Source organism: Apteryx mantelli, chromosome 1 (assembly GCF_036417845.1).
Source record: "Apteryx mantelli isolate bAptMan1 chromosome 1, bAptMan1.hap1, whole genome shotgun sequence".
Lineage (NCBI taxonomy): Eukaryota > Metazoa > Chordata > Aves > Apterygiformes > Apterygidae > Apteryx > Apteryx mantelli.
This window is the reverse complement of record NC_089978.1, coordinates 205,003,970-205,028,632: the sequence shown is the minus strand read 5'-3', so window position 1 is coordinate 205,028,632 and position 24,663 is coordinate 205,003,970. Positions and strand designations below refer to the sequence as shown.

The window sequence follows — 24,663 nt, the reverse complement described above, 5'->3', positions numbered from 1 at the left end:
TGCCCCAAGAGGTGGTGGAGTCTCCTTCTCTGGAGATATTCAAAACGCGCCTGGATGCAATCCTGTGCAATGTGCTCTAGGTGACCCTGCTTGAGCAGGGGGGTTGGACTAGATGATCTCCAGAGGTCCCTTCCAACCTCAGCGATTCTATGATTCTGTGATTTTGTAATCAATATGCCACTGGCTGAGCCTTGAATACAAACCGGGATATGCTTGTGGAGGCCTGGCTGTGATCCGTACTTTTCTCTGTTATGTGTGTTCCCCACTGCTCCCCCAAGGGCAGAAGGAACAGTACTTCTCCTTCTACCTTTTTGATAGTGTTGTGTTCTCTCTTATCATTTTCCACTATGGGCTCCAGGGATCTTAATACTGCTGAATTTAAAAAATGTCCATGTTCAGCACAGAATACACAACCCTTTTGACAGTAGAAACAGCCATTTTCCTTTTAGAGTTTATGGTTTCTGATGAAATCCAGTTACAAACATTAGGATGCACTTCAATCAAGTGCTGTGTGGATTTTGGATCCCATTGTAAACAAGACAGCTCATAGCAATAAATGTTAGGAACATTTGCACTGAAATCACACTGTCCCATTTTCTGCAAAATTGCTTTTACACATATATCATTGCTCTACTATACAGGAGAAAATATGTAGAGCATAAATATTGACATTTATATTGTCCATACTTGCACATGCTAAAGAAATCATTATTTTTAATGGCTTTCAATAAAGAATGGCTGTTGGAAGGTTAAGAGTGGGAACAAACATCTTAGCAGCACCACACTGTACTTCTGTTTCCTTGGAGATTCCTTTTAATGTAGAAATAAGTAAGGAAAACTCACCATTCATAGTGATGTGTTTTTCTTAACTCACACTTTTAAACAGAAAAGAAGTATGAATATGCCAATGTGTTATCCCAATGGTGATGTTATGCAACCTCACGTCAGTGATGTTCAGTATTTAAATACTTCCTTTGAGAATATACACTTATTTGTACACTGAATCCCATATAACTAATAACAATTTCATATTGCTAGTCATTCATTTATTATACACTCAATATTTCCCTTTGATGAAAGTAGTTTTGAATAATTTTCAAGCACTCGGACAAAAAACATTCACAAACCTACAAATCAAAAGCCAATCAGTATGTCTTGTATATACTCTAACATAAACACTTTGGTGGTCAGGGACATGTCCAGATGCCAAACAATTTTCTCATCTCATGTCAGTGGCATACAAGCAGACCCCTTGTTTCAGATTTAAGTCTGCATCCCAAAATCAAGGAGAAAAGTTCCAGAACAGAGACAACATCGAGAAGGCCTTGATACACAGTTTGCCAGAGCAATAGGCAGCTAGACCAGAGGAGCATCAAAGATGGACCAAAAGAGATGAAAGGATGAGAGAAATGTAATCAGACGGGTACTACAGGAACCCTGTTTTCACACAAGGAGGAACCAGTAAAAGAAGGCAATGGGAATAGTAAAAGAACAAGATAGCAATGGGGAAGGGAAAAAGTGAAAAACTGGAAAAGCTGAGAGCATACATGTCAGGGTAAGCTGGCTAAGCAATAGGAAAAGCTGGGGGAGAACAGCGGCACTCAGAAATGATGTTAAAGCATAAAGAAGCAAATGGGGCTGAGCCTAGACCCAGGAATTATCATGAAGAGGAAAAGCAACACCAGATCTAGTAAGTTTTGCTCCAGCTTCCCATATGCTACATGGCACTGACCGAAAATAATATATGATACAGTGAGGGAGTGATTTCCTGCATGTGATCTTGCAGAATATAGGCTTATTTTCCATATTTATGCTGTATTATGAGATTCTTTTACTCTGCCTTAGTGCAGAGCATAGTGAAACCCTCATTAACCAGGGACTAGAACTACATAAGATCTGAAGGAAAGGAAGATTTAAGATGCATTTACCAGTGTGCCAGACATACTTACAACACAGGCAAATTCTCCAGGAGCTGAGAAGGTTGGTACCTGAACAAGAATTTAAGGATCCCAGATACTGAGATTTACAGTTATATTTTTCCCTGATTTGAGCTATGCTTCTATCCTTTTTAATGAAGACGTTGTTCAAATCATTCAGTTGTTTGGGACAAAAAACAATGGTGCAGCATCTATCATTGCTTGAACACAGTGAATTTTGCAAAGAAAATTAAAAGTTGAAAATCTCATTTTGAAATAGATATAATTTGAATTGAAGCATATGATGGCACATCTCATCAGGAGGGAACCTATAAGAAATGGATTTGCCAGACTACCTTAAAAATGAATGCTGTATTTTTTAAATGTGGAATTATTTTCAAGAGAAATAATGTTCAGTAGAGGGAGCTGCAGGACTAAGTGAGACTTAAATACAGAAAAACAGTCATTGCAGTAAGGTGGGAAAATAAGTATTTACATTAACACATAGAATTATTAAACTGTACTAGAGAGTTTATTACCATAAAATGATTTAACTCTAGAAGTCTCCACTTCCACTTAGGATAAGGAGATAACAAAGGAGTTTATGAAAAGAAAACAAAGCTATATTTCTTTCTTTTTTGAAAGTTAGTGGCAATATTTGCAATAGGTAACTTTAGACTGTAGGTTCAGAGATTCAAATAACTCGCATTTCAGAGAACAATAGGCACAGTTATCTATGCTGTCTTCCATCCTGTTATATTTGTGTGCAAAATAATCTGCTTCTGCCTAAAAGCAAATCTTCTGCATGTGCAATTTTCCATAGATGTGTCACTTTATCTTTTAGACTCAGAATTCACTGAGCATTTTTTCTCTTGAGACAGCTCTGACAACATAGGCCAGTTAACAACACTTGAAACACTGCGCCATTTACAGATGTTTAATAGCCCTCAGTGTAAGTTAGTCTTCTCCACAGGGAACCATAGAGACACCATAGGGAAGACTGAAAAACAAGATCTTGTCAGAGGAAGATAAGGTTACAGCACAATACCTGAAATTATTTACAGGTCTCAGAACATGCCCAAGAATGCATCTACAGCTGGCCAACATTCATTTCCTTAGTCCCCAACCATGTCAAGCAGAGGAAAAGGTTCTGATATCTCAGTAGCCTTTGTTAGGACCTTGGCAGAAATCAGAACAAGGAACTGCAGTCTCCTACTCCCCTCGCATGTGTAAGATGTACTGTGTTAGAGTCTTTCATAAGGGATTGGGCTAGTCAGCAAACCTTTCCTCACCTTTTTTCTCTATAAGTTCTCATGAAGAAAATGAGCACAGTCTACTTTGCTAATAAATTTCTCCTGTGCTTTTTCTGAGCAGTGTTACAGGACAGATTTGTCCTAGACCAGTGAAGTTTCCTCCAAAAAATAAGGCGGAGTAGACAGCAATGGCCTTCAGTCCAAAAATTCAAGCAATTTATAGAGGTGCAGTGCAACTTTTTGGTGACTTTTTTGGACTGCTGAGTCTGCATAGCCACAGATCTTTTGATATTCCTGCTCGTCTCATCCCTCTTCTGCACTAGTCCATTCAGAGGAAGCATTAAAATGAGGCATAGCCTCTGCCTGCTGTTCTCACTTTAATAGCCTCAGGGTGGACTCCTCCAAGGACAGATAGCAGTAGGCCTGTGTTTCTCCCTGGGCTCACTTTTCCTCCACTGAGTCTGTAAAATCTTTTATCTAGGAAAAATTGCACTAACTGAGACTCAAATTTTGTTGTTGGCCTACAGCTTTGCCTCCAAACAGAAGAGAACAAATGGCAAAATCAGCCCATCAGCCCATTCTGGTGAGGGAATAGGCCTATGTTTACTGTTTCCTTATTCTGCTACCAATATGTTGAGGAGTTTCTGAGAAACTAATAGGAACTTGCAGCTAAAGCAACACTAGGGTGTTCAGACTTTGCCCATTTTCCACCAAGATTCCAGCACTGTGAGAAGAAATGGCATTCCAAAGATGCCCCCTTCAACCATCTAAGAGCTGCTTATTTTATTGGGTTGTTTCTTTCTGGGATGGGGCATGACAGACTCTACCAAAACTGTAACCCTCAGAGTTGTTACTTGTTTGATAGGTATCACTAATGTGAGATATCTATTCTCAATACATCCATCAGAGTTTCAGACACCACTCTATGAAAACACGATACCTGATCTGATTGAAGACCTTATGCAGATATGTAAACCTTTTTCTGAAGCAATCAATACCTGTCAATACCAGCTTTCTGTCTAGAGTCACCTCTTTGATGGCAAATAGAAATCAGCTTTGAGCAGTTTTTCTTGATATCAATATTCTGTTGTCTTTTTCCTTGCCTGTCTGAATATTAATACTGTATAGGCAAAGAACAAAAGACTGAGAGGGAACACAATAACATAGGTAAGGGAATTTCCCTGAAGGGAACTGTTCTTAGTGCCCACTGTGAATAGAACAAGCAAGCTTAAATACAGGAAGGGAGATTCAGTTAAGATAGTAACAGAGTAACTCTAGTAACTCTAACTTTAAAGATCTTTAAAGCAATCTGTTCTGATAGTTAAACTACTTCACAAAATCCACATCTCTGAAAGCTCACAAACAGCTACCAGGAATGGCATAGGTATGTATGTGTGTAATTGGGCATTGTGGGGAAGGATGGTCTACATGACTTCAGATCCTCCATCCCTGAAGTTACAAGGTTTATGGGCAGATGCTTAGCTGGTGTGAATTGCTATCACACAGCCTTAACTTCAGTATTGACGTACTAACCTTTCCTCTTGCTGCCCAATCACCCCTTCCGGAAATATAGTTGCTAAATATTAACATGAAAAATAAATATTTGGCAGATTAAATACAATAGCCATTTCAGAATACTGCACATCACTACAAGAAATTGCTTCTGCCATTCTCCTTTAATGCCTGTTCTAGTGATGCTACCTATTTTCCTAAAGTTTGTGAGCAGAGGTATAAAGCATAACCATTATTATTTTTAGCAATGTGTCTTCACAACAGAGATAAAGCTTTTATTTTGCCTACCAACTGTAATAGTCAAACTTCAGGCAACCTACTCAAACCTTTAGTGCCAGCTTTACTGCACACTTAAAGTACACATGACCAGGTAATGCTCTCCAGCAAAATTAAAAACAAAAACAAAAAAACCCAAACATTTCTTTTACTTTGTTTTCTTATTTCTTCTTTTTTTGTACTTTTCCTCTTTCTAAAATTTCTTTTGCACTGTTTATCTTCATTCTTTCCAGGATTTGATTTCTGGTCTCCATGTTTTTGTGTGCATATGCATGTGTGTGGGTGTGACTTTTGTTATTTTTCCACTATTTTTCCTTTATGAATAATTCTTTCCTGTTTTTCCTGTTCTACACTTAAGAATTATTTCTATAAAGTAGGAAATGAAAAATTGTTAGTCCTGTAATTTCAGAGCATCTGAAAGGCATAACTGATTGCAGGAAACCACCCCCCCCCTTCAAATTAATAGGACCAGTCATACACTAATTAAGAACATGCCTAAACCTTTGCAAGGTGTACGCTGCGTGTGTGTCAGAGGATAAGACAGAAGTCTGGGGTGACTGTGACTTCATTATGGACAGAATTAATTTGCTGCAACTTAAATTCCAGTTAAAAATCTGTTAAATGGACTTAACTATCCTGCAGTAAATTTGAAATAATAGCAGTGTGACTAATGAGAATAAAATGATGAATTCCTATTACTCTTTTACTTCATATGGATTAAGGGAGGAGTTCTAAGGAAATAATACTTGATCTTGAAGTTCATATCTGAATTGCAAGACAGAAGTACTCAGAGACATTTCTGATTCTACATACCATCTTCCAGTAGATGAATAAATGCAAATTTCTTATAAAGCTGTACAACATCCCTGCAAACACTGGCTTGTTACATAACTTCAAAAGGAGAATAAGTATCTCGAGTGCTGAAAAGCATATTCTCATACTGTGCCCACTGTTCATCTACAAAGAACATTTCACTTCTTAGTAGCAAATGCACTTAATAATAATTATTAAAGTGACATTTTAAGAATACACCTTTTTGGCATGTAACAGGTACTATTTATATTTTTCATGCTCCTAAGAATGGTAGTTTTCTCTGACTTTTTATAGTTTAGAGTTTTACATAATCAATAAAACTAAATTCTTGCATTATAACTAATTTTTCTTCTCCCCCTTCGATCTTCATCTTATATAGTTAGTTACTTAAATTTTTGGCTAATTTTACTAGAAGTCTAACCTCACTAGTTGCTTTTCTTCACTCTTGGTATTTGTTCACACTCACACTTGCTACCAAGTTTAGTCAACCCAAATGGAAGCTTATGAATTACTTCTCTGTCTGGTCTAATCTGCCCTTTTTGATTATACTGAGCTTGATATCCTTATTAGGAAGATATCTAGTGACAGACATTGCTTCAAATCAACTTGTGAAAAGAAGAAAAACACAGAATTACTGTACCACATAATTTTATTTTTTCAATGAATTCATTTAGCCTCATAAAACAAAACACATTTTCTAATCTTGAAGCCAGCAAGATTGGGGGAAAAAAGGAAAATCAAACTTAGTGTTCCCATAAATAGTTTCCATACTGAGACTACATTCAGAGAATAAACCAAGACTTAAAACATAAGCAGACACTACTTATGCAGCTCTCTTAAAAATAAACCGGACATATCATACAACTCACATATGGTGCTTTGTTGGTATAATATGCTACAGATAGAATTATTCAAATGCAACTATGTAGCTTGTCTACTAAGACATTTTATTCCTATGTTGCAACATCCTTACTATTTACTTTACACTTCATTATCATGCTAGCTAGAATTATTCAAATACAACTATGCACCTTGTCTACTGTCTAAAACATTTTATTCTTATGTTGCAACACACTTATTATTTTCTTTACACTTCATTACCATACTACAGAACCCCCTTTTCCTTCTCTTCTGGTGGCTTGTTTCTCAGAACGAGGGCCTTCATTGTGGGTTTCTTTGGAAATACCAAGCACACAGTTTCAGGTATTAAAGGTCTTCAAAGCTTTTCTGTATTCATTCACAATTAGATTCATCCTCCAATTTCCAAATAAGAGCCTCATAATTTGCTAGTAAACCAACCAGAACAGCTGGTTAGTAGTTATTTCTGATCTCAGAAATGAGAAAATGACCTGGATAGCTGTAGTGCTTCATAAATGTCATCTGTTGGTGAGCTAAGCACACATCTAATGTGCCCTACATATCCTACCAAGAATTAAAATAGCTTGAAATCTGTTTTTTTTCCCCAATACTCACTGATAGATCAAGCTAACTGTAGAACTTTTTAAACAGATGACAGTTTTACAAAATATTTCCATTTTTAGAACTGCATAATTTCATTTTCAGTGGGGTTCTTAGTTCAAAAAAGGTTTCATTTACTAAACATGGCTTTAAAAATATAGCATAAATAACATTTTTATGTTGTCTGAAAAACACTGGATTCATCAACATTTCAGCTCATTGCATTAAAGAAGAGAGTAAACAGTGCTACTTTTGGAAAAGTATTCAAGTATTTTCCTGAAATACTATATATAATGAAAAACAGATCCTAAACTTTGTATTACTGTACTTTAAGCAAAAATCATGTGCATGTGTTTTATCATATACAGCAGTATGAACACTTTGTAGCAATGACAGCACACCATTTTGATATTATGCAAGACTGGAATGTAAATCTTTTCAGTGGAAAAAAAATAGCCTTTTACATCAACTGTACTTTTAAGTGCTTTAGTAATAAACTGACCAATCATCAAGGCTTACACAGAGAAATATATAGGAGACAAGAAACTAATACAAGCTGAATGACAGAAGTGTCAATAAATATACATGAATAGTGAATCAGTAGCTGTTCAGACGCAAAAAGGAAGACGTAGTGGGTTTTAGAGAGATGTACATACTTAAAAAAAAGTTAGAAGAGAGCAGGGGCTAACTTCTGATCCTCACCAAGCAGGCATAAATCTGTAGAAGCAGAGCAAAATTTAGCCCCAAGCCTGTACACAGAACACGTCACAGTACACAAATTAACATACAACTTAATCACTCCACAGCTGTACAGGATAATCTGGTTTTGCTATAAAAACAAATCAGCATAGTAAAGGTGATTTGTCAGATTCCAGGTTCTTCCCTTGACTTCACAATGTGAATTATTTTGTTTCATATTTAGTTAAATAAAACATTATTTAAAAAACTTTGAATCATTAAATCATATTTTTAAACTTAAAATTCCAACATCTTATTTTACAAAGACAATTTAAAGTATGTAGTATAATCTCCAAAGAACTATGCACTGAAGAGGGAAACTTTTCATATGATAAACTTTTTTTTTTTTTTTTAATGTAAAACTTGCTGGTGTTTTATAATATATTTATATTTTTCCCTTGCCTATTCTTTCCTGGTACTGTAGGTATCCCTGTGAGCTGCTTGCAAGATATTTCAGTTGCAGTGTGTGGTATTCGGTATCATCCAAACAGTCATAAAAACCCTTTATAACCCCAAAAGTAGCATGCAAGGAAGCATTTATAAATAGGGTATATAAGGTATGATGTATATACAGGTGTGCTTTTTGTTTTTCAAAATATTTCTAAACTCTTATAATTATTTCTTAAAGCCAGGAATGTATCTTTGAATTGCATTGATAAGTTGCAAGGTATAGACAGAATTACAAAATGAAAGACTTTACTCAAAAAACTGAGAATAAAATGATGTAAATGACAATACTAACTTCCAGAATTTAAGTCATATGCAACTACAGAACACTCTCAGCAGAGAACATCATCTTGGACACCAATAATATCTTGTCTTGATGTCAATGGGAAATCCAGTATTTTATAGCATTTAGATATTATTGCAATACAACTGCTAAATTAGCTTTCTAGAAAAGCATAAAGTATTTGTTATTGTGAATATATACATACACCAATCCTCTCTTCTCTAACATACATAACTTAGATTACATTACTCCAAGATGTATTTTAATGATTCAGAATCTTTTTTTTTAAAAAAGTACACAGATGAAATAAAATGTCTAAAATTATACTGAATCCATCAAAAAAAATTCAAATTTTAAAATACTTGTCAATTTGACTAAAATGCATATTTACTCAATTTCCTTGAGCTTTTATTTTTTCTTCTCCTCATTTGAGGAACAGTATCTATAGTAATTGTTCAACTCTACTCTGGTTTCTGGAAGCTTCTTTACAGTTTTCCTCGATACCCCTTGCAAATAGCTTCATTAGCTGACAGTGAACCCTGAAAAACAAGGAAATCAAATAATCAGAGTATTTTTTATTAAGAAGTAAATGTGTACTATATATTTAATTCAAATAATCCATGCATTTCTAGCAATTGGGCAAAGCTCCTTGCTTCAGACTGCAAAAACATTTTCTTATTCTTGATACAATCCTCCCCTGTAAAGAAGGCTGGATACTTCATACATTCATCACTCCTGTTACTCCTCTTCTCCACACAGAAAGTTCTACGGACGCTTTGATAAACAGGTCTTATACTATATACACTGTGTTTATAAATCTCACTTTGGACTGCTAAGAGATTATGTTTTAACCGAACACTCTTGGATGTAAATATCTTGTGTTGTATTTTTTTTTCGTGCTTAAAACATCCTTAAAATTTCACAAACTACTATTTCCTTCTGATTTGATTTGATTTTTTGCACAATTGTAGACTTCTTTCTTCACATGCCAAGGTTAGAAGTAAGACTCTGTGCGTAACAAAATATTCAAAGTATGTGTCACACCCAAAATTTCTGCTAGTAGATTGTTTTAAAAAAAACAATAACTTCAGTTCTCCAGAGACTTTTTTTTTTTAATAATCAAATCTGTGATCCTTCATCTCTGATTAAAACAATTCCTAGGAATAGAAGTAAACATCAAAACTGGATGATTTTTGTTAGTTTTAGGAAGAATATGAATGATGATCTCAAAGTAAGAACCATTTGAAAAGTACTGTTTCAGAGCCAATTGTATATTTTAAGGTGTCGTCTAGCTTAAGGATAATATTTTAATTTTAAAAATTTTTTTACCTTTATTTTAGTTTTTTAATAACATATTTTTAAATATTTTATATAGGAAAACTGAAAGCATTATTGGGAATACTGACATCTCTTACAGACCTTATCCAGAAGTCTGCAAATTTTTGAGTAGGATTAATATCACCCTATCCAAAGAGAAAGCTGTAAACGCTCCAGTGTAACTTCATGTGGAATTTGCTCAAAGCTGTGCAAGTTTAATACAGAAATGTAAAATTTGAATTAGTGTTCTTTCTAAATGTTCATATCCACAAATATTTGCACTGAGTTTTACTGAGTAGTCAAGCAGGCCTTCCAGATGATTATCCCATTACAGAAGCATCCATCAGGTGGCTTTTATATGCATTTTAAAAAGTGAAGAATAATAATTGGTTTAATACGAGAAACTAGTTCTCAGAGTAATGAGGTATTCCATTCATTAAAAAAATCTTCCCAACAATAACTCCTTAATAACTTCAGCACTTCAAACATGCAATGTCAATTTCTAAGAAGTAAGTAGGACCATGTATATATGTATGTGCGTGTGTGTGTGTATATATATATATATATGTATGCATGCATGCATGTGTATGCATATGTATGTATAAATAGATATCTCAGGGTGATCATTTTCAATATACGGTTGATATATTCTTTTAAAAAAGTTACAAAAAAGTAATTTTACAGTAGACTTGTATTTGCTATGCAGGGGCACCTTCATCAGTATATCTCTCTCTTTTACCTCCAAATCCAAAAAGGCTTAATATCTCTTCTGGTACACACAGAGAAAAACAGATGCTCACCTCACTTCAATTGCTGAGCTATCCAGAGTTTCTCCATCACAATTCCAGGTGCTATTAGCAATATTGCAGCAACAGGCTGGATGATCTCTGCAGAACCGGCCAAAATGTTTCTTTCCTATGTCCGTGACATCACTTTCATTGTCTTCCAAAAGCTTTGATGTAAATTGAAAACTCTTCACCCGATAAACATCTACAAATGAGAAGTCAAACTACAAAGAAAAAGTAAAAATCAACACAAGCAATTACAACTAGCTGGATATATTTGATGCATAGAACAACTCAGCAAGCAGCATTTTGTATTCAAGAAAGTCTGTCCACTCCAATTTTCTAGAGAAGCTTCCTTGAGATATACAGTGATTTGTTTTAAAAGACTACGCAACAAGTCAAAGAAAATTATGTGAAACTGCAACCTGACTTTTCAATGATACTTTTTAAGTAGCTACAACATTGCCACTTTATACATAATCAGGCAACAGGTTCTGAGATTATGAGTAAACGGGTATATTATTTTAAGATGAAATCATAAAGTCAAAAAGGCTTGGACTAGACCAAACAGTGGGGAAGCACTGGAATGGGAATTTCCCTTGTCTGGTTTTTGGGATTGCCACTGTGGCTGTAGTATAAACATCAGAGTTGAAGGGATCTCCTATGTCAGTAAGTATCATCTGTAGTTAACCACGAGCAAACACCTGAAGTTATCAAAACTCCACACTTTGGAGCAGCGGCTCAAATACACAGGCATACACAGATATACAGGCATACACAATGTCCTAGGGTATGGTATGAGGAAATACAGGAAAGAGATTCTATAGCAACTCTTCTATGGAGGATGAAGGTAGTAACATGAACAAGTGAGTTTAATTATTCCTTTTATAACTAGATATGCCATTATTCCACTGTTCAGACAATCACCAGAACATGTTAATAATATCAAGTTGTGACAAATATTAAATGTGCGCATTCCCATAGCTATGCATACACATATCACTGATAGCCATAGCTATGTTTTCAACTGATACTACACTTAAAACCACTGATGAACCTTCCCTTGTCATTAATCCTAACAGCTGTAACAACATATGTGAGGAAGAATTTTGAAGCTGAATGCATAGAACTCATGTCATGGTCACCTATATGTATTAAAATACTGCAGAAAGCCTGCAGTTTATGATCAAACTGCAGTTCTGGTAACAATATTCTAAACCACAGTTTACAAAGAGTGAATTATTATTCCTCACTACCTCAGCCGCATCATTTTGCTGTGTTTTTCACGCCAAATACAAGTGCATATAAGTGATAAACTCATTTTAAATAGCATCCAAACAGCAATTATTTGGAAAATGTTATAAGATAAAGTTCAATTAGCAAAGGTGGAATTTGGCTATGACACTATGGCTAAAGTTCTGAGTTAGCTAAAATGTCCTGGGATTTTCTTTTTATGGTACACATGATAAGATTATCTCAGGCAAAATATATGAGCATTTTTTAAAATCTGTATTGCAGATGTTTTTTCTGTCATATAAAAATGTCAGTATTTACAACTTATACAGCCTCTGAAGATTTCATAGTCAAACGGAAAACACACCTGATCATCTTGGTTTGTATGTCTGACAAGATACCTTAGAAAATCAAATCTGGAGCATTTACGAACTAGAATGAGGTCAGCTGAACCATCTGCCAAATGAGCTGCTGGTGAAAGACCTTTTGGACTTCGTGGACAGGCACAGCTCATATTTACCACATTGATAGCTAGAAATTTTCCTTTAATAACCTTCCATTCTTCTTCATCTTCTGAAACACATAAATGAAAGCAAGCAAATAGGTTATTTGATTTACTCACAAGAACAGTAAGAAGCAATCATTCTTGGCAAGTTAAGTTTTTACTGGGCATGTTCCTGCATTGTCAATACATAGCTAAGTTACTTAAAAAAAATAAAAATAAAAATCAATTTTTCATATATTGACAGAAGAAGTTGCTTCCTCCTTTCAGAGATCATGCTTATCTACTAAAACTTCTGACCATTTCTGCCATATGCATGTCAAATTTGGGACCAAAGCTATTTGAGTAAACCTATAAAACTTCAGGCAGGGACAAGACAGAGACAGGTCATAACTTTTGCAGCTAAAAGTTGAGGGGATTTTAAATTTTAATCTTGCTCTTCAACATGTTAATCTTAAATAAATAATGACGTGGACATAGTGGCTTAGCATTTGCTTTCTAGACCAGTATCCCTATTTTTCTTCAATGCCACAAGCTATATTTAAAAAAGAGTGGTAGAAAGGGAGGATATGACTCAGGGTTCAGTAAGAACCAGAATGTAGCAGATCAGGAGTCCATTTTTGGTTTTTGGTGTTATTTTTGTTTTTTTTTCACCCTAATTTCTGCAGATGGAAAGTATTAACAAAGAGTTGAACTTGTCTGTGCTTAAATCCTTGAAGATTCCTGGAAAACAATACAGAAGACTATTTTCAACGAGTTTAAACTATGCTGTTGGAGATTCCACCAAGACCAAGCTTAAATGTGCAATGGCATGAATACTACCAAGAGGCAGAGAGATTTTCTGGAAGAAAGATCTGTTACACTGTCAGGCCCTGCACAGAGTTATCGTCTAAAATTTCTTTTCTTGTATGGGGTAAAAACAGATAAAAAAAGCCTTTGCATTTTTGGATTACACACATTTTCCTTCCTCACTACAATAAAAAAGTCAAAAAGCAGCCATAACACTCCTTTTCTCCTCTATATGTAAGTGGACTCAGATATTTAAAATGAACAATTCCACTGAACTAATGATTTCAGAATAGTCTATGGTGATGCACACGGTTCTAAGACTAGCGCTAAGGAGTGAAGTTCCATTACAGATGATGAAGGCAAAATTAACAAACAAAAAAAAGACAAAGTTTATTTATATAAACTTGTTTAACAAGTTTCATCGAACTATGGTAAGGCAGAGGGTTTGAGGCATATTAACTAACAGGGTCTTAAAAATCTAACATTATGTTTTCAAAGGGGTTCTTCAATGAGACTACATATGACATATATGCTATATATTTCGTATGTCCTGAAATTCTGATAATCTTTACTGTCTTAGTTCTGGAAACTTCACATTTACTTTAGAGAATTATTATTATAGTTGCCTAGATAATTTTAAAGTTAGATATATATTCTATGCTGCGTTCATTCTGAGGTGATTTTTCCAAGCTACACATCAGGAAAAAAAAAGTCTGGAAAATATTCTGTAGCTCTTCTTTGCTCTTTGAACTTTTCTAGTATCCTTGAATTTTTTATTTATTGCAGCCTCTTACCCACTCACTCTTCAGCAACAGAACTATGAAAGATGGAATGCAAGGAACAGTAGAGTAGTATTACAATGTGACAGAAGACAAAGGAGATTAGAAAACTTTATTCTTTTTCCATCTAGAGATATCCTCTTCTATCTCCTGAAAAAACAGATCAGTAATAAATCAAAGGGAAATACAGCTTTGTTGAATTCAACTTTTTGCATCATTTACCAAAGTGGTTTTAATATCAATTATTCTTGCTTCAATGCTGATCTTCTTTCATGTTGCTTTTGAACAGGACATTACAGAAAGAAATCACTGCTCAGATTAAAAGATGTATTGTAAGAGGGCAGAAAGCAGATTTATATGTCAACCTGCAAAAGGACTTTGCTCAGGCTGCAGGCAAATGACAAGGTCCTGCTCTGAGATTAAGCTAACTGAACAGAACATGAGAAACAACTGGATGTAACATGGGAAATTTTTGGACACGACAGATAACAGTTAGAGAAGCTGACAAAAGCTATAGATGCCTGGATTTCATAGGTGGTTAAGGAGGAGACAGTCAAACTGTGCAGAGAACAAAAGGAAAGCACTGAGGATCTCCTGGGGAGTTGAATCTTGCAAGACTAGCAGCTCCCATGTAACTGTATCAGTACTATCACATAAGGCTGGAATTACCTAGGTAATGGTATCAGAAATATCAAATTTGGGTATAGATGTAGCAAAACTGAAGCCAATGAAGAAAACATAGTTAGGGGCAGTTGTTTATTTGGGAGGGGACAAAGGTGAAATAAAGGAAGGATCAAGGTGGATCGAGGAAGGACAAGCATGGAAAATGGGGTGATAAAAGGGGTTGGTGGAATGTAAGCAAGCTGCTGGTCAGTACGCTTGTCTGGCCAAGCCCTGCACCTGACCACTGTAGTTTATTCCATCTTCTTATTAAACTGTGTTCCTTTGCTCTCTACTCAATGTGTGTGATCTGCTAGTGCTGGAATAGCCAGCAAATAGGAGACCAGAATCTGTAGAGATCAAAGGTTGGATGCTGGAGACTAGCTAACAGGGCCTGGTGTCTGGACATGGATTCTAGATTGATTTCTAGTCCAGGCCAGAGTTTGAAGGACCTACACATGTGAGTGGGCATACAAGATGAAAAACTGGGTGCGTGTTCTGCTAGCAAACTTCAGATTAGACCAGCTGAAAACTAGGAGGAGACCAGCACCTGGAAAAACCCAAGGTCTGAACTGGAGATTGGGTAAAAGGCCCATGGATATGGACATGGATACTGGACAGACTTAAAATCCATGCTAATATCCAATGTATCCCCGAATATGAGTGTGCTTCTGAATCAAGAGAGTGAGGGCGTATGCATGTTCCACCAGCAAACTTCAATCCTCATCAGGAGCACAGGAGGAACAAGACTGGGCTAGCTGTAGTGTCCATGTTTTATGTCGATGCTGTTTGTGTTTATGGGGGTGCTTGTAAAGGTACTGATCTCCTGTCTGGGCTGATGTCTTTGAGGCCAGCCATGTCTGTACTGTGTATCTGTGTGTCTACTAGGAAAACACACTCAGCCTTGCTACTGGCTGGACTTGGAAACAGGAAAAGCTGCAATCTTGTATCCAGCTGGGATGAGAAGGGGAGGGATCCCTCTGAGTCTTAAAGTCCACTGGATTCTGCTACCTTTAGCAGACTTAATGGGCCAAATTCATCAAATGGGAATCTCAACTAACTGTAATACTAAATTCTACTTCACACACAATGCTTAGCGGACATCTGTGTCCAGAACTATAAATATGCTTACTTACAAAATATTTACAAGAAATTTATAAGAATTTGCTCTGATACACAAACACCAAAATGAAAACAAGACCCTTTACTGCTAAATTCTTTTGCTGTTTATCTGATCAGTATTAATAGTCAGTCTATAGTGTGCCTACCTATGTATTAACTTTTCAGGTATGCTCATTGTCATAACTAAGTCTCAATGTACATAAAGTAGAATGCCTATATACATTACTATAATAGATTAGTTTTCACCTGGTGGAAAGGTACTATCCAGTATAAATCTCAGCATATCACAGCAAAAGGCTTCACTTTTCAGTAAGAACAAAGTTAGAGTATCTATCATATGTTACTTGACCAACTGTTTGCATAACCATTCTGCACGCTGCATCACACTTTTATGCCACAAATTGTTCACCCAAAATATCTTTCAAACAATGGAGCAATAATAAACAAGGAGAGGATGTAGAGCACTCATTTCAACTGTCTATTGTGTATATACTGCAAGTTGCTGAAATCAGCCTGAAGTGCTAGCACCCAAAGTTTGCTCAGTGCAGGCATAAAGATTTCTGCACAGTACAAAGAAATATGTTTAGTGACAGTCAATGCAAGCATCCTTCTAAACATATCAGAATTGTACACAAAGTAAGTAGGCATGATGAAGGGTTTAGCCAACACAATCTGGTGAGTAAAAAGCTTATCTGAGGAGGCAATTTAAAATCCTTTTCATTGCAAATAAAGAGTAGTGGATTACTATCGTCTGCTTTCCAGTACTGCATGGAGATGAGGCTGGAAAGAGAACCAGCTACTGAAAGAAAAATGGATTTAAGTAAACAGTGTCCTACACAATCAGCTTCTTGATGTCTTGTGATATGCTGAACAGAATAGTCTCGATTGCTCACCAACCTGTAGCTCGCTTTCTTCAGCCTTTGCTCTTTTACTGGATCAAAAGTAACACAAAGGCAGATTTCCAAATAAAAATAAAAATCAATAAAACAAAAGAAAAAAGGCTGGCAATTTGTAACTATAGTTATTTCTCAAAATACAATACAATTTCTTTCTTACAAAAATCCCGCTATTAGATTTAGCTCCTGAAGAAGTATTATTTAAAGTAATCTCTTTAGCTGAATTTGGGCATAAATTAAAGCAACTCAAGAAACACTCTAATCTGGCCATCTGTTAGCTATATCAAAGAGCTGAAAACACTAGCTGGAATGAAATTCAAAAAGCACATGTAACAAGAATTAAAGTTAATATAGAAATCTACATACAGGATTTATGCTACCAAAGAGTATCCATGGAATGATGATACTCTTTTTTTCCCTAACAAATGGCTAGAACTGATCACAGATGCTGTACAAAATAACTGCAATTACAAGGCAATCTAGGTCATAAGGACATGCTTGAATCATGAAAATCAGGGTTTATGCATTGGGCTCTAAAAGAAAAAAAGAGAATTAGAGCAGAGGTAAGCATGGGAAGGCTGACTGCTGTTTAAGAAGGTTTATCCGAGAACACAAACTGAAATGAGATGCTAAACTGCCAACTGAAGCTGCATTTTAACTGTTGGGCTACAAACGTATCAAGACTTGTGCTTCTAGTTAGGAAGCAGTAGTAAGACATGTAGAGATATAGCTAGGAGAACCACTGTGCAGAATCCAGTATATACACAGTGGCTTAACATGAGGAAGGAAAAGTTATGTCCATACAAAAATTCACAGAAGTGTAAGGGTTGGAATAGGAGAAGGAGGATAAAGATAGTGTAACTAGAAAAGGAGGAAAAAAACCTCATTTACTATTTATACTGAGTAATGGAAGGGTGTTGCACAGAAACATTAAATCCACTAAATAGGTTATTAGTTGTCCAAGGTTAATGCCTCATATTTATTTAATAAACAACTTTATTGTGTGACTTTTGTGCTAACGAATAAAAATCTTAATCCCGATCTGTTCCAAAAGCTAAATGAACTGCTTCCTTCTATACTAGCTCACAGTATATCAGTTGAGTCCTACTCTCAAAAAGAAGACTAAAAAGTCATAGCTCACAGAACATATTTGTCTTCAAGAAAAGAAGCCTCACCTATTGAACTATAAATATAATTAGTACAATATTACTAGAATTTTATGGGATTAGGGTGGAGGAGACACTGATGCTATTACTGTTTTTTACCTACATATTTTTCTTAAACTTAAAGAAATGCTGGATTATCTGGTAATTCACAAAGTTTGGGGGAAAAAAAACATAAATCCTCACACTTGAACCAATATATATTAAAAACTTGTATAACAAGTAAGTCATATAATACTACACCCTCTTACTTTTTATCATAAATTACCTTCATGTTTTAATCCACATTTCTTGCGCTGTTCTGCCAGCTGTTGCTCACTTTGTCTGCAAATGTGACATCTGAAAACAAACATACTCAGTTTAAGTATACAGTGTTTTACTTAATCATTACAAGACACTCCTACACCACAAGATGGAGCATGGCACTGATGACCCTGACATGGCACTAATCATGATAGCCCTGAAAGCAGTATAGATAATTAAGTAGAGTGCTGTGCTTAAGATTACTGGAGATGAGAAATAACATGTCACAGAGTCATAAAATCATGCAGTTTGGAGGTCCAAAACTGTTCAAAGCAGGTCCGAATAGATGAAGTTGCTCAGCGTCTTGTTTGGTCAAGTTTTGAATATCTCCAAGGATGAAGAGTCTAAAAGTTCTCTGAGCAACCTGTTCCAATATCTGATTACCCTACTGGTGAAAAAATTTCTTCTTTTATCTTCATATTCTTATTTTTTACATTGCAACTTGTGTCTATTGCCTCTCAGCATTCCACTGCGCACCTTCAAGAAGAGCCTGGCTCCATCTTCTACAATGTCTCATCAAGTAGCTGTAAACAGCACTAAGATCTATCCTTTGCCTTCTCTTAAGGCTGAACACACCTAGTCTGTCAGCTTCTCCTCGAATGTCACATGCTCCAGCCATCCAACCCTCTTGGCAACCCTCTGCTGGACTTGCCAATGTCTTTCTTACACTGGGGAGCCCCAAAGTGGACAACTGCTGCAGATGTGGCCTCACAAGTGCTGAATGGAGGGGAAGAATCACTTCTTCTCACCTGTTGGCTACACTCTTGCTAATAAAGCCCAGAATGTGGTTGGCCTTCCTTGCTGCAAGGGTGCATTGCTGACTCATGTACTACCTGTTGTTCGCAGCTGCCTTCCAGCCAGTTGGTGCTGTTGCATGGGGCTATTCCATCTCAAATAAAGGACTTTGCATTTGCCTCTCCTGGACTTCCCAAGGTTCATGTCAGCCCATTTCCCCAGCCTCTCAAGGTCCCTCTGAATAGCAGTCCTGACTTCCAGCATATCAACCACTTCTCCCAGTTTGGTACCATCCATAAATCTGCTGAGAGTGCACTCTATGCCATCCTCCAGGTCGTTAAAAAAGACTGGCCCAGTATTGATCCCTGAGGGATGCCATTATTAATTGGCTGCCAGTTGGACTGGGTACTCACAACACCTCCAACTACAAGAACCAGCCAATTTATCCAGTTCCCACCTTACTGATTTGGTTATAAGAATAGTACAGGAGACAGTATCATAGTCCTTGCTAAAGTCAGTGTATGTAGTGTATGTAGTACATAGTACAGTGTAGTGTATGTTTCCCCTTGTCCACAGGCTTGGGGACATGTAAGGCCTGGGGGCAGACTATACCAGTGAAAACTGGGGCAAAGAAGGCATTGAGCTTCTCAGTCCTTTCCATGTTCTTTGTCACTAGGTCTCCTCCCCCACTAAGCAGCAGGCTCACATTTTCTTTAGCCTTCTTTTACAACCAATATACTTACAAAATTCCTTCTTATTGCCCTTCACATCCCTCTCTGATTTCAGCTCCACCTGAGCTTTAGTTTTCCCAATTCTATCCCTTCATGTTTGGGCAATGTCTCGGTGTTCCCCCCAAGCAGCCCACTCCAGCTTCCACCTTCTGTTTACTTCTCAGTTGCGTTTGGCTTCAGTCAGGAGATCCTTGTTCATCCATGTCGGCTTTCTGCCATGCTTGCTCAACTTTCTTCATGTCAGAATGGACAGTTCTCGTGGTCTGAGAAGATCATCCTTGAAGATCAACCAGGTGTCCTGAGCCTCTTTGCCCTCCAGGGCAGTCTCCTATGGGATCTTGCCAAGCAGATCCCTGGATAAGCCAAAATCTGTTCTCCTGAAGTTCATGGTAGCAACTCTACTATTTGTCTTACTCACTTCTCTCAGGATTTTAAAATCCATCATCTCACAGTCACTGCTGCCAAGGCTGCCCTTGACCGCCACATCCCCCAGTTTCCCTGTTTGGAACAAGTCCAGAAGAGCATTTCTCCAGCTTGTCAATCATTTGTGCGATGACTATCATCAACACAGTCCAGAAATCTCCTAGATTGTTTGTGCCTAGTCCTATTGTCCTTCCAGCAATTATCAGAGTGGATAAAATTCCCCATGAGTACTAGAGCCTGCACTCATGATGCTTCCTCTAGCTGCCTAAAGGCATCTTCATCTACTTCCTCCTTTTGATCAGGGGTCTGTAGCAGATGCCAGCCACAGTCATCTGTGTTGGTCCGTTCCCTGATCCTTACCCATAAGCTCCTAGCAAGCTCTTCCCCAATTCCAATGCAAAGCTGCATGCATTGGTGCTGCTTCTTTGCACAAAGTGCAACCTCCTTTCTCCCCCTAAACAGCCTGTATCCAAACAGCATGTGAGCAATCCTTTCACATCTATGCCATCTCAATGAGATCATAGCTCTGCAACTGCACATGGACTTATAATTCTTTTTCATTTCCTATGTTGCATGCGTTCAGACACTTGAGATGGACCCTCAGTCATGCTGCTTTCACAAGGGGAGCGTAAGAGCCTCCTGCCTTTTTGTTACTAGATACTTTCTCAGTGTTCTCTATCATTTTCTTCTCTTCATGGTATGGTAACCCTTCCTTAATGTAAGCAGTCTGAAGCCCTCCTCACCAGGTTACAAAGCCTATTTGCAAAGGCTGTCCTACTCTGCCAGATGGGTCCTATTCCTCCCCAGCAGTCCTTGTTCCTCTAAGAGTATGCCATGGTTAAAAAAGCAAAAACCCTGTCTTTGACACCTAATGTTGGCAGCCAGGTGTTGACTGGCAGGATGCAACCCCTTCTTCCTGAACCTTTTCCCTCCCGGGAAGGATTGAGGAGAATACCACATAGTCCCCATGTCCTCAGAGCTCTAGAGTCACTCTTGATATGCTCAGGGTTGAAAGAATCATTGGTGCTCATGTGGATAAGCAGCAAGGAGTAACAATCCAAGGGCTGACAGGCCTTCACAGTCTCTCCTTAACATTCAGGCCCCTGGCAAACAACAAACTTCCTGAGACATCACGTCAGGTTGACAGATGGTTTCCTTTATCACCTGCCTCTCCCTGCTGATGTGGCCTTTTGGTTCAGGCTCGTTTGCCTCCCCTGATCAGTTTTGTTTCTCCTCACTTTTTCCCACAGGATGCGTCTGTTCTGTAATTTCAGACCTACACGTGGAGAAGGAGCCTTCCTTCTTTTGGCAGAAGGAACAGGTTTCCCGTCTCTCCCATCTTGCTGGTCTCCACCTTTCTGCAAAATTTCTAGCTGTCTTCCCTTCCATTGCAGGATTGGGGCTCTCACCTCTGCAGGGTCTCTGCAAAGACTCTTTCAATCTACTGTTCATCCCCTCTGATGCTATGCAGCCTGCTCACCTCCTTTCTTCACCTGGCAATTCTTGTGTCTTGACCAAAACACGCCTTCTACAGGTAAGGCCACCACTACCCTCAGGCCCAGCTTCAGGGAGAGGCACCAGGCACTCCCTACTCCCGGCCCGGGACCTGGATGGTGTCATCCTCCTTCTGGAGCTCCACCTGCATCAAAGCACCTGATGTGTCAGGGCAGTTGCTCCAGTTGGTGCTGGAGAGCATATTCTGCAGTATGTCACTGCACCAGCACTGCACAGGCTCAAGAAGTTCCATACAGTCTTCAGCAGAGTTTCTGGGCCTCTCTGTATCCTGCTGTTCACTGCTGTGACAACTGCTACCTCTCTGTCAGCTTCATTCATATAAAGAAGAAGAATAAATACTAGTGCATAACTTCAAGGAATTGAAAGCAAAGAGAAAGGAAGAAAGGCTAGGAGATTCAATCAGGCCACCCAATTGGAGAAACAGGCGAAGATTATCACACATGATTTGCACAGGATATTGGTAGTCCATAAAAAAGACTAAATAGGGAGTGATTCCTGAAAGGATTTACCCTCAGGACAACAAGCTGTTGTCATGACACTAAAACAATTACTGAAATTGCTGACCCAATTAAAATGTCAACATTTGAGCAATTTTGAATAATTATTTCTATTTGTTGAAGCTATAAGGCATCCAGACTTCTCATTTATTAGCAGTAACATAGTACCAAATCTTCAGCATCTGGCAATTGAGCACTGTGCTGTTATATTGCTTCATTTAAAATTCAGTGGGAGGGAGTGGGGGAGGAGTTACTTTTTTTTTTTTTTTTTAAACTGCCCTGCTAAAATAAGGTGTTCTCTTTAATCAGTCAAGAAACTTCACTTCTTTTTTAAAAGCTTGTCTCTTCCAGGACAAACGCTTTGATATTAGAAAAACAAAATTGCTGTAACCTCTTACTTATGGGCCTTTCCACAGAGTTCATGTCAAATATCCAGAGATAAACATTGGCCTACCCTGTTCTGCAGCTATCTTTATCTCGTGGAGATCCCAGTGTGTGTTTTGCTGGTTGAAAAGAAATTGTTCCTTCATAGCAATGATGAGAAAGAAAAGTCTTGAAGCCTACATAAAAAAGGTATTAAGTAGAATTTAGTTATTATATATCCACACTGCAAACATCACTACATACATCTCTCTGTTGTTCCTCCCTTTCCCTAAGGGCTGCAAAACAATAGCGGCTGTTCTCAAGCTTATAGCTCTCTGTTTTCTGATGTTTAGATTGGAGAGGAAAAGGAAGTAAAACTCCCCAAACCTAAGACTTTTAAAAACTGGCCTACAGTGCCTTTACTTTGATTGATATCTTTAAAAGCCAACTAAAAAAATTCAGCTATACATCTCTGTTGAATCTTAAAATTGGCCTACACTGGTTAAAATCTGCTTTTGTAACTTTTTTTCCTAACACAAAACAAAGCAAAAAAGCAAAGATAAAAAATATTTTCCAGTAGTATAGGACTTATCTAAATATTAGCTAACTAGATGAAACCAGTCAGCTCTCTCTAAAATCAGTAAAAAAAGAAGGACATTAATAACATAATTCATCCCATCAGCTGAACATCTAAGACAGAGGAGTGCCTACCTCTCTTCAACTGATTAGCACAGAAAAGCTGTTACTTTTTTGGCAGCTATTATTAGGTAAGATCTACCAACACATTTCTTTTAGCAATATAGAACAGTGCTAGCAATTATATTCATTAAAGAAAAGCTAATTAACCAAATTTGGATTAGGGTTGCTTCCAACAACCTCAAGGGTTAAAATGAAGGTTCTTTCCCCAACAATATGAAAATTGCAGTAACTATCATTTATTACAGTTCAACATAAGTTTTTTAATTCTTTATAAAGCTCATATAACACTGAAAATATTAACTAACAGTTAATTTATTAATAGAAACAGTCAATTTCAACATAACTTTAATGAGCACACTACTAATGTTATCCCCAGGATACAGAGTTTTACATTATGTGATTCAATGTGCTTGGTGCAAGGAGGAGTGTAAAATCATGTTCTGTCTGACTTTTATGTTTAAAAGCTTCAGAGAGGCAGAGAAGCATGATTTAGAAAGAGGGTATCAACTGTTCTAATATGCTTACATGCAAACAAAAGGTTGTATTAATTACACAAATTACCTGAATAGTCATATCTCATCGGACCCATCCACCGCTTTTTTTCACTATCTTTTAATATGTCTCCATAAAAACCATAACCCAACAATGACACGGTGTACTTCAAAAATGTGTTGTTATGATGTACAGAGGAGACATCCAAAGGCTGAGAGTCACCTATAAAGGTTAGAAGTTTCTATTAAGGCTAATTTTGTTTCAAACTGCAAACAGGACATAGTAACTTTAATGTTATAGATTTCTTTTCCTGACGGTTCCCTTATAACATACATGTAGAAAGGGAAAAATATTTTTGAAGACTAGTAACATTTAATACTTAAAAAGGATTAAATAAGTGAAAAGAAGGATTGTTATACTAAAAATATATAATGAAGAATTCATACTCATTAACCATGCAGTAGTAGTAGTAGCGAATTTGATAGGAGAAGAGGTCAAAACCACATCTGCACAATTTTTGAGTATTCCTGAATCCTACATTTCATTGAATCAGAGGAAAACTCAAGCTGGAAGGAGCCTCAGGTGGTCTCTAGTCCAATATCATGCTCAGAGAAGGGTCAGCTCTGCGATCAGACCGGGTTACTCAGGGCTTTATCCAGCCAGGTCTTGAAAACCTTCAAGAACAGAGACTGCACAGCCTTCTGTGGACAGCCACCTGGTTGGCACCACTGTCAAGCCACTGCTTGACATCCTCTGGTGAAAGGTTTTTCTTTTTATCTGAATCAGTTTGAACATCTCTTGTTTCACCTCATTGTCTCTCATCCTGCCATCATGCTCCTATCACTGTGAAGAGTGTGGGTCCATCTTCTTGATAACCTCCTCATAACTATTACAAATGTTAAATATCTTTAGCCTTTTTACATAAGTGGAGAAACACTGTTTTAAAAATCTAAATATATCTAT

At 37.3% G+C, this 24,663-nt stretch overlaps 1 protein-coding gene across 3 annotated transcripts in view; it reads right to left on the bottom strand.

The window, feature by feature from the left end:
- Positions 1 to 6,401: 6,401 nt before the first annotated feature.
- The window catches only part of CERK (ceramide kinase), a 49,254-nt gene continuing 30,992 nt past the window's right edge, over positions 6,402 to 24,663 (bottom strand). For 2 of the 3 annotated variants that reach the window (XM_067315899.1, XM_067315903.1), the window contains exons 8-14: positions 23,770 to 23,922; positions 22,601 to 22,706; positions 18,211 to 18,281; positions 12,399 to 12,604; positions 10,814 to 11,022; positions 9,088 to 9,235; positions 6,402 to 7,945 (exon numbers count right to left, since the gene is read on the bottom strand). In XM_067315899.1, coding sequence (XP_067172000.1) covers positions 9,139 to 9,235; positions 10,814 to 11,022; positions 12,399 to 12,604; positions 18,211 to 18,281; positions 22,601 to 22,706; positions 23,770 to 23,922 — 842 coding nt within the window. In that variant the 3' untranslated portion in view covers positions 6,402 to 7,945; positions 9,088 to 9,138. Of the gene's footprint in view, positions 7,946 to 9,087; positions 9,236 to 10,813; positions 11,023 to 12,398; positions 12,605 to 18,210; positions 18,282 to 22,600; positions 22,707 to 23,769; positions 23,923 to 24,663 lie in introns of those variants that run through there. The other variant, XM_067315911.1, reaches the window with a different exon arrangement.